This window comes from Filicampus tigris, chromosome 6 (genome assembly GCF_054856515.1).
Source record: "Filicampus tigris isolate MCC_2025a chromosome 6, RoL_Ftig_1.0, whole genome shotgun sequence".
NCBI classification, from domain to species: Eukaryota; Metazoa; Chordata; class Actinopteri; order Syngnathiformes; family Syngnathidae; genus Filicampus; species Filicampus tigris.
The window spans coordinates 15,244,405-15,255,827 of record NC_141222.1 but is presented as its reverse complement, the minus strand read 5'-3'; the positions used below and the strand labels follow the sequence as shown (position 1 = coordinate 15,255,827).

Genomic DNA, 11,423 nt, shown 5'->3' with positions numbered 1-11,423 from the left:
ATTTGAACAGTCTTTGAATCAAAATATACCTTCATTCTTTTCCCACATTAATTCCAAGATTTTACTCAAATATCAATTCCAAGCTTCGTAAAAAATTGTAGTTGTAAAATACGATTAATCACGATCAATTATGTAACATTTTACGATTAATTCGTTACAAAATTTTAATCACTTGACAGCACTAGTTTATATAAATATACATATCAGACATCTATGTACTATCGTTTACTACTACACGTATTGTAAATGTTACAGCAGTCTGTATTTTTTTCAAATTATTTTTGCAGGTGAGACCATGCGCATTGCCTCCTCAGAGTTTGCCGATGACCCCTGCTCATCTGTGAAACGTGGCACCATGGTGAGGGCAGCCCGGGCCCTGCTGTCTGCTGTCACACGCCTGCTCATCCTTGCCGACATGGCTGACGTTATGAGGCTGCTGGCCCACCTTAAAATTGTAAGATTGATAACGTTGCCAAACTTTTGCATTCTCCTCTTCATTTCATCTCAGCTTCTTTTAGATGTTGTTTCTTTTGTGGATGTGGTTACTTCCTTCACTCTATTCTTTAGCAGGTAAAATTAATGCTCTGTGGGTTTTATGTCTGGATATTGACTTGGGGAGTCTAAAATCTTCCACTTCTTTGCGCTTGATTAACTTGTTGTTTTTGCAATGTGTTTTGGGTCATTATTTTGCTGCATAATGAAGAGTTCCCAATAAGTTTGGATATGTCTTTATTTTCAGTTGGTAGATAAAATGTTTCTGCAGACTTCGGAGTTCATTTTGCTGCTTCCATTTTATGTTACCTCATCAAGGAAGATTAGTGAGATCATCCCAGAAGAAACCATGCAGCAAGTCATTATCAAGTCCATGTAGTTTCACAGATAAGCTTCTATTTATGGCATCATGTGCAGATCCTTTCATTCTCTAAACATCAGCCTTTACGTCTAAGTCCATAAAACCGTCTCGCAGAATTTTTGAGAATTTCTATTTTTTTTTGTTTTTTTTGTTTTGGTAAATTCCAGCCAGGCATTCCTATTCTTCTTGCTAATGAGTGGTGTACATTTTCTCACTACAAAACAATAAAACAGTGATCCCAATGTGAATTCCCCAACATCGTATTTCACAGTAAACAAAAATGGAAAACCAAAAAGCAACTACTGTGAAAGCAATTGGAATGATATTCTAAACCGTTTTAAAAACTAAAATTATAAAAATTAGATAACTTGAGAATGTAAGGATACAAAAAATAGTACAACTAAAACAAACATTGAGCTTCATTCACCCAACGCTTTCTTCTCAATCCCTTTTCCCAGATCCATTCTTGAGAGCAACAGAGGAGCTTAGATGAAGCCAGCATAAGCCTTGTCATCAAAGCCTTCATCAAAGTTATCTCTCACCCCTCTCTTTCCCATTACATTTTGTAAAGCAGTTTCATTAGGGATGGAAAGGAGTCCGGAATCACAATGTGCCCACATAATGAATGGTGATTGCTGAATTGAGACCCTTTTAAATTGCACATCTTAATGGTTATTGTCTTTTTTTTCCTAAATCGGCTTGCAATTTCATGCTGGCGGAAAATCATTTTTATTCATTCAGCCAAATAAACATTATAGCATTTTTGGATGAATATGTCATTAAAATACATTGCTTAAAGCCTTTTTGAAAATGTTCTGTGTGCATCCATTTCTTTTGTGGGATCCATTTTGTGCCTATGTGTATGACAGGTAGAGGAGGCCCTGGAGGGAGTTAAGAATGCAACCAATGAGCAGGACCTGGCAAACCGCTTCAAAGAATTTGGCAAAGAGATGGTGAAGCTTAATTATGTAGCAGCCCGGAGACAGCAGGTAACTCTATGCCCTTTTTCTCCTAATGTTAATGTTTCAAAAAAACATCAAACTCTTCTTACTTCTGGGTAGTATTCACACCCAGAATATCTTGCATACTTCAGCAGCACAGTGGTGAATAGGTTACTGCAAGACTGTATTAGAAAGGAATCGCGAGTCTGTTCTTTCTGTGTAGAGTTTGGATATTCTCCTATGGGTTGTCTTTGAGGTTTCTCTCTCTTTCTCCCACACACCCAAAACATGGCTGGTAGATAAACTCACAACTTTTAACTGTAAATGTGTGGATAGTTGTCTGTCTCTATTTGTCATATGAATATGCCCAACAAATTATGCCTAGCAACAAGTGACCTCATAATGTACAGTTAAACTCAAATAATTTATACATTGCCAAATTTTCAGTTTAAGTAAATTTGTATTTGTTGAATTGGTAATGTATGACTGGAAATGACACATAAAAAGGATATTAGTGTTTAAATCATTAAACACTGGTTGAAACACAGCATTCTGATTAATTTTAGGTTTGTGGAATATAAATTAAGCAACAAAATGCACTCGTTTTTAGCCATCTCTGGCGGGGTGGCCATTTTGTCTTCTGTCCGGTTGCGGCCATTTTGTCTTCTGTCGAAAATGAAAATGACACCACAACTGCTCACAAGGACCAATCACGGCTGACCTGTTTTCTGAATCTCAGCCATGATTGGTCGTTGTGAGCAGTTGTGGTGTCATTTTCAGTCGACAGAAGTGACAAAATGGCCGCCCCCTGAGATGGCTAAAAACGGGTGGGTTAACTCTTATTCCAATAATGGAATATTTATGAATGCCCTGTTTCAATTAGTTGGCCTGCTGGGAACATATTCTTGAAAAAAATATGTTTGGGTTGACTTCCGCTTTAAAACTATCAACCTATGAAATGTCTGGACCACTTGTTCTAACTAAACGTAAAAGTTTTTTCCTAGCTGATTGTGGGTGTAAGGCACAGTGAACTGGTTGCTAGTCAATCGCTTGCAGGTCACATAAAGACAAACATTCTCAGTCTAATGGGCAATTAAGAGTCTTCAGTTAATCTTACATGCATGTTTTTGGAGTGTGTAAGGAAGCCAGGGCACCAGGAAAAAAGTGAGCACAGGGAGAACATGCAAACTATACACAGAGCTGAGAATCGAACCCCGATTCTCAAAACTGAGGCAGATGTGATGTCTACTTGCTGCCCTCTGATAAAACATGTAACTATTGAGTTGGCAGGTTTTAATCAGGAATTAAAAACTCAAATGTGTTCAGTCTGAATCCACTATCTCAAATGCAATTCTTTTTGTGACTATTTCTTCCCGTACGTGGTTTTAAGTGCTAACACCAAGACATTCCTCAGGAGCTGAAGGACCCTCAGTGTCGAGATGAAATGGCCGCTGCTCGTGGGGCTCTGAAGAAGAACGCCACCATGCTGTACACTGCCTCACAGGCCTTCCTGCGCCACCCAGACGTGGCGGCTACACGTGCCAACCGGGACTACGTGTTCAAGCAAGTGCAGGAGGCCATCGGAGGCATTTCCAGCGCCGCTCAGGCCACCTCGCCGACTGACGAGAAGCACAGCCATGCTTGCATTGGAGAACTGGCTGCTGCTCTCAATGAGTTTGATGTGAGTTCACTGCTTCCCTTTATGCAATCAATGCAATGCGTTCAAGCATACAGTACGCATGCACAGCATATTTTACAAATGCAGTGTAATATTATTGATGTCAAATTGGATATACGTAGGCGTCGATTGATCACTTCACTTTCTGATCTTTTATTTAGACATCCAAGCTTAGTGTTGTACCTTTTAGTGTACCACTTACATGATCTCACAGCTGGTAATGGGATGTGGATGTCGAAGTATTTTTTTATGGGCCTGTCGCAAGTCTTTATTCACATTAAGCCAGATTTAACTTAACAACTTTATGAGCAAGACACAACCCAAAATACTGAAATTGTGCTTACCGGCAATACTCATACTAAGATTTACGAATATAATAAATTAGAATTTCATTATCGCTGTTAAAGGGTGAACAAGAGTTGCACGTTGAAGCTCACGGATGTTGTGAGGTGACTCATTGATGCAGGACCTCATTCTCGCAAATCAATCTTGGTGCTTGTGCTGAATGAGTGCAAAATCTGAAATGTGTGTTTTACAAAGCAGTAAGCACACAAGTGTAGTGAATGCTTTTCCCACAAGGATGCAGCTGCAATGGTCCAAATACAAAGTCACAAATTAAATTAATTCATTTATGCCTTTTTTTTCATCAATCACAGCTTCCGCTTGTGAACAATAAGAAAAAGCCTGGTGGTTGTCCTTTTGAAGCTGTGAAGTGCTCCAAATCATTATCCATTGCTGCCACCTAGTGTCTCTACATTGCCACTGAGGTAGTAGCAAGCAGACTGCAATTTTGTATGCAGTGCAAGTGATGGTTGATGTCTGTCGGTTGATTGAGATGCCGCTGGTTCTCTTGGGTTGATTATCTCCATCCTTGTTGGAGCATGCTCTGAAGGTTATTTAAAATTGCTGCCGTTTTCTGGGAACTTCTGTTGCTTTTTTGTAGGCAAAAGTAATTGATGCATCAGCATTTCTTTGAAATGTGCTCTTGAGTTTGTTGGATTGCGATGTACTGTATATGAATACATAAATTAGCAGTAGTTGACCCAATTCTCTAAGGATGCAGGAATGCATTTTATTAGGTATTGGTATTTACCAATATTTTATTGCATAAAAACATGCATTCATTCATTCAACGTATTTTTTTCTCCTGAATAATATAAAATAAATACATGAAAACAACAAATAAAAACGGTGGACTAGTGGTTAGCAGATATGCCTTGCCGTTTGTGTCCGTACTCCAGCCTTCGCCCACATTCTAAAAACATGCATGTTCGGTTTATTGGAGACTACAGATTATCCCCTGGTGTGAATGTGAGTGTGAATGGCTATTTGTTTATATGCGCCCTGTAATTTATAATACAGTATTACACTGCAGCGGCACATCCAAAGTCTGGAAAAATGTACCTCAAAAGCCCAAGTTCGAAGTATCGTCATGTATTGTCACACGTAGCGGTACGCATAATGTAACACTTAATCACTGTGACCATCAAAGGGATTAAATTCACTTAAAAGTGTTTTGCTTTTTTCCCCCCTTTTCTTTTTATTCTGTTTTTAATGCCGGCATCGTAAAGTACCAGTGATGGAAGGGTGGGAAAGCGTAATGGTAACTATTGAACTATGCTTCACAATGTTTTGGTTGCTTATTACAATATGATCAACGTATGCAATTAAACATTAGGATTTATCAAGTCCTTATCATATCCAGTAATACTGGCAAAACATCACTTGGCAACAATATTGCTTCACAAACACTCTCCATTAGTGTCCCTTAGGCATCTCATGGTGATTAGTTTTATCTTTTCCTAGTTAGTTTTAAAGTGTTACTTAAAGGGACACTGGTATAAGCTTAACATTGGCACTTATATAATAGGTTTGCATGTAAAAGTGACATCAGTACTAAAGTGCCCCCCCCCAAAAGAGTGATTTAAGGTCTTTTTTTGTGATTAGATTTACGACATATTGCCCCGCCCCCGTTTGGGGCGTGGCTTATGTTATGTTAAATATCCTGACTGGCATTTAATGCCTCACCCGTCCTAACCGTGATCAGCAAATAAGCAGTGTTTAATTTTATTTAATTTTTTCATTTTTAATTATTTATTTATTTATTTTTAATCAAAGAAGCAGTGTGCGCTCGCCCAGCCTAAATCTATGTATCGCTGCTCACTTCCACGTTTCCTCATTCTCATATAAATCGGGCACGGAGAGGTTAATCTTTTTGATATGTTGAAGTGGGCATTAGTAGGGATTTGCACATAAATTTTGGTGCCAATTGATCGACGTTTTTTGACGTTATAAGCAATGAGAGTACAATGATTTCCAATTGAGAGTTTTGAATCGGTTCCTCCCGTGACTCCGACTGAACATGGATAGAACGGTAGGGGCGCCACTGTCCTCATTATCAAGGGCCGTTATTCATGGAGTTACTTATTTCCTAATTTCTCCAAAATGTATTGATAAAATAGAAAATTACAACTCTTTTCATTTTCCTGATCAAAAATTATATAAAATGAACTTGTTAGTGAAAACATGGCCAATCCAGGCTCCACCAATCCCTTTATTACATTGCCCTTAGAGTTCATTTAGGTTTTACAATGGCAACAGTTTGAGCTTGGAACAATTTCACTTTTCATTTTATAGTCTTTCCTTAACAAAAATGTTGTTGTGATATTAGAACATTTTGAAATTCATCCAGTGTTTTGGATTGAATTGTGTTTGAGGACATTCTTGTGACATTTTATGCTCAACCAGTTTAATTCAATACAAATACCAGTATGTCCTGTTTACGAGTGAGACAATTCAACAACTGAAACATACTTTGAAGAGCCCACGCGTTAATGAAGTTCTAAGCCACTATAAAACTTTCAATTCTTTGAGTTGGACCTTGTCAATGTTGCTTGTAGTGCAAGGACATTGTGACTGTTTAATCAACACGCATTACAAACAAAGAACACGAAGAAACCCTGCTCTAAATTGATACAAATCTTTTTTTTTTAAATTCAATTTCGAAAAATGTCCTTTTTTTTTTCTCTTTTCACTTATGCGACCTATTAGAAGCATTGGTACCACTCCAATTATTTCTCTTTGTTTTTATTTCTTAACTTGAAATTGCGACACTTTGTGTTCATGTTGAGAGAGCGTAAGTATATGTTGTATCTGTTTTACTTCCACAGCTGTGAGGATACAAAACAGTTTGATTAATTTCTAAATTTTGATCTTGCAATTTTTAACAAAAACTGCCTTTTTTTTTAAATTTATCAGCTCTACCTTTTTCCTCTCCCAAAGCCGTGGCCTTTAATAATGACATCAGCTCCTTAAAAAAAAAAAAAAAAAAGTAAAACAGTGTGGCTTTTAGACAAGCAAAAGACCTGCATAATTTGATTCAGTTGACAGGCAGACAGACAGCAATTAAATGAGGCAAATTGCCCTTTACTTAGCCCTCTGTGCCCGCCTGTAGCTGGTGCATGTTTAATTCCTAACTTACCACAGAGACATGACACTGACTGTGGTCGGATGCTCTTAGAATCGTAATGACCTGATACAGGAAGCTGTGGCTCAAAGCTCTTGCAATTTGTCCTTTATGCTCATGCACACCAGGTAGCTGGATATGCAGAGACGTGCACAGATGATTATTTGATACGGTGTTGCAAGGCGGGACCCGGTTGATCAACCAAATAATCGTGCAGCTCAGCTTTTAATATTGAGATGGCTTTCAGTACATACATCTTCAATGAAAGAAGCACCTTTTTGCCTGTGTTCAATTTGTAGGTCATGCATACTTCGGAAAAATAAGACCAAAACAACCACAGTAAACAACAATTCCTTTTTAGTCTAAAGGAAAGAATATATAGTACCTCTCATCTCCTCTATTGTGAAAGTGTCTGCAGCACTGTTTTCTTTCAGGCTGCAAGCTACCCAACAATCACAGACAAGTCAGCAGGAATATAAATGGCTGCTGTCTCTGCTCTTTAATTAGGGGTAGAAAACATCCTGAGGACTCTCTTGACCCTGTTTTTCCACCACAGCCAACACAGTCGCAGGCATCCATCTGTTTTGTTTTTTTTCGTATTAATCCCTGGCAGCATACAAATGTGTTTGGGGTGAGGTGCAGTGAGTCATTAGGCCTATAATAAACAGCAGCACTGTGGGCTAGGAGTAGTAGTTCTGAGGGTTTAGGGTTCGAATCACAGTGATGGGTAAAGCTATCCCTGTGATTAGATGGCTTTTCAATGGCTTTGTCTCACATTCCAAAGACATGCAGTTAGGTTAATTGAAGACAATAAATCAGAGGTGTCCAAACTGTGGCCAGGGGGACATTTGTGGCCCGCCATCCAATTTTTAGCAGCCTGAGGCGTATTCAAAAAAATAACGTTACACGCGATCTGCAAGTGTGGATATTACCCACATTTCCCATGGGTGTGACACACCTGACAGCTACAACTATTATTACTCATAAAATGATCTTAATGTAGACTTTATGCAAAGAAACTATAACTACAATAGTCACAAATTATAATGCATATAATTCACTCTCAGAAGAAACATTTCCTCCAGTTTTTGCTCTTCTGTCAATCAGATTTGTGAATATATGACATTAATGATGAATTATTATAATTTCTCACTAGCCGTACGATGCATTCATGAACCTTGGAAACATCCCAACTAAGCAAAACACAAATCCGACTACAGCACAGATAACCCAATTTGTTACAATATGCTGTTAAACATTCAAAGATTTCAATGCCTAAAAAGTGTAAATCATTTCATAAAGACTTTAAAGTTACTGTATTTCATTATAAAAATAGTTTTAATATAGTTAGCAATAATTGAAAACTGTTATTGTATGTATTTTTTTCATCACAAAAAGTGTATATATGTACTGTAATGACAACTTGTCTTTAACTTGAACACTTAGATGTGTCATAGTCATAGACTATACTTATAGTGTCTTTATAATTTACAAAATTAAGAGATCTTTATTGTGTATTTTTTATTTATTTTTTAGATTATCACCAGAATGGTTCGCTTTTATTTATTTTTTCTCAAAAATATACCATTTACTTGTCATCTTTTCAAAATAAACGTTTTTTTTGTACCGGAAATATACCGAAAATATACCGAAGCGAAGTTTCCAAGAAACTGAAATGAACCGAAATGTGATGTAGCGTATCGTTACACCCCTATTATACATGTGTGTGTATCTCTCTCTCTCTCTCTCTCTCTCTCTCTCTCTCTCTCTCTCTCTCTCTCTCTCTCTCTCTCTCTCTCTCTCTCTCTCTCTCTCTCTCTCTCTATATATATATATATATATATATATATATATATATATATATATATATATATATATATATATATATATATATATATATATATATATATATATCCAGTATTTAGTCATTAGCAGGAAAGCCCAGTCATGTGTTGCACTGACAAGTTTTTTTCTCCTAAACACGGGCTTCAATGATAAAGTCCACAAAATCCTTCTTGAGGGTCATCTAAGAAGTGAATCCTCTCACTGCTTTTACTGTAATTGATAAGAACATCAATCAACATTTAATATGGTTTACTATTTTGACCACGTTTATACTCTGTCTTTGTGATGAAAAGCATGACTCGTGTCCCTACCCACTTCATCTCTACTGCATCCTCCTCAGCTGACACTGACACCAGTGCTACTGCAATATTGTCTGACTCTTGATGTTGGTTGCGCATGTTCGGCCTCACCGTGATTTAGTGTACATTATTGCACATTTGTTTTTACACTTTACCCCATCCTCATTCTTTATGAAAGTTTGTGTTTTTATAGTGGTTAAGCTTTTACATGCATATGGCTTTAGAACATGAACGTCTATTTTTAAATGTTGCGAATACATAGTACAGTTAGGGATGTCACGATATCCAAATGTCACGATACGATAATATCACGATATGAACTTCACGATACGATAATTATCACAGTATTTTGGGGGGATTGACGATATATTAAAAGCTAAAATGATACTGTAAAAAAAGAGATATTAACAAAAAACATCACAATATTCTGTTTTTTTTTTACATAATAACTGCATTCACAAAGAAATAGATGACCTACAATGACCGAACACCTAATATTGAGGCACTTACTTGCTAAAGCACACACACATTGTGAATTGGGTCAATTTGTGGAGGAACTCAAATGTGTTGTGTTCCCATTTATCTGGTGATTAGCGTTGGTCTTTAACATCTATCCATCCAGGTGGCAAAAAAATGCACCAAATTAACCTGCACTAATAAACTAACCACCAGTGGGTGCTGGAACTGCACAAATGGAAAACAATTTGGGCTTTTAAACAGATTTGCTGCTCTTAGTATTGTGACACAAAAACGATATATATTGTGGCGATTTTAATATCGTGACATCACAATATTGCCGATATTGTGACATCCCCAAGTACAGTACATTTTCAGTGTTTCTTATGATAAAGTTTGCTTGGACATTTAAACAACTTGGAAGTCAACCAGTGTTCAGCATCATTTATTTATTTAAAAGTATCAGTTGCTCAGCAAAAGTAGCAGCTGATTAATGTCAGAGAACATTTGAAGACAACATGACTCAAAGATTGCTTCCAAACACTGAGGACACACCCTTGAGCAAGGTACCAAAGTCCCATGTACATGCATCATACTTAAATTCAATAATCCGATGTTAAGTCTTTCTGGTGCTAGCTAGTTTATCTGAAATTCCAAATACCGATAGGTGAGTTTTCCCCGGGATGTGTCGCGACCACTGTCATATCAAAAACATCTCCCTGCAAAAATTTCCATTGGGATTATTTTGAACATGTCACATTATACTTGCAACATAAGGCTCAATCTGAAGTGATTTGTGGCCTGCCATGACTTACATTATAAACAATTTCACTCAAGATCATTAATTCAAAGCCTAAAACCATTTTTGAAAACAATTTATTTTACATATTCCAATTTTTCTAATGGGCCCCGGTTGGAACAGTTATGACTCAGCTGCTCGGAATGATGCGTGACACAAAGGTTAGATTATCTTTTTCTTTTATGTGATGTTCAGATTCTGATTCATGAAATCAAAGGGCACCATATAAATAAAAAGGGAAGGAAATGACCACAATTTTGTACCCCCAACACACATACACACACATACACATTTAACTGACACTCGAATTGTGTAACAGTACAGCATGCATGTGTGACTTAAAACTCACCATGCAGGGGAAGCCCTGTCATGTTGGAATAAAGTCTCTATTTGGGAATTTGTGGGAGGACAGATGGAGTCGAAGCCCCAGGGGTGTGTCGGGGAAAGACAATGTAGCACACGCAGGCATCGATTTCTTTCTAGGTCAAACCACACTACTAGCTTGTAGCAATTTATATCAAACTGAGTACATTGAAATAAGTATCAAAATACTTAAAAAATACTTAATTGCATTTTGCTCTATGATAGTCTTTTCATCTGCTACTTTTTGTCCCGCTGACTATGCACCATATATGGTTTTAAGGAATAACCAGTATCCCGCACGTTTAGAAAAGGACGAGAACTCACTCCCACTCACCTAGCAACTGCATTGTCCATACCTAGCACCTCATAAAAATGTGCCCTGTCAATTTAGGTTCAGCCAAGAGAAGAAAACTAAATATGTCTCCTAAAATTCTCCTCTGTTAGGCTCCCCTTCTGTATTGCGCTGCACTGTTTTGCTCAGCATTACCTGACTGAAAAGCACATTCACAGCCCTTTTTCAGCGTCATGAAACAAAAGAAAGACGTCGGCTCAAGTATGAGTTATATAAAGCAAGCCTCTTATTTCTCTGTAGCTGCTGCCTTATATCAGATGAGCAAAAATAGGGAAAATGTTCAATCTAGCTGTGATTGCATCAAAATGACCTAACACTGAATCCTCTCCAGTTGTTGATTCCAGTTTGTCCACCCCAGGCATACATTCCCT

General features: G+C 37.5%; 1 protein-coding gene across 2 annotated transcripts in view; it reads left to right on the top strand.

Annotated features, from left to right (window-relative positions):
* ctnna2 (catenin (cadherin-associated protein), alpha 2) overlaps window positions 1–11,423 on the top strand; it is a 246,859-nt gene that overhangs the window by 20,842 nt on the left and 214,594 nt on the right. For both annotated transcript variants that reach the window (XM_086034022.1, XM_086034023.1), the window contains 3 exons: window positions 288–454; window positions 1,723–1,842; window positions 3,209–3,475. In XM_086034022.1, coding sequence (XP_085890148.1) covers window positions 288–454; window positions 1,723–1,842; window positions 3,209–3,475 — 554 coding nt within the window. The remainder of the gene's footprint in view (window positions 1–287; window positions 455–1,722; window positions 1,843–3,208; window positions 3,476–11,423) is intronic.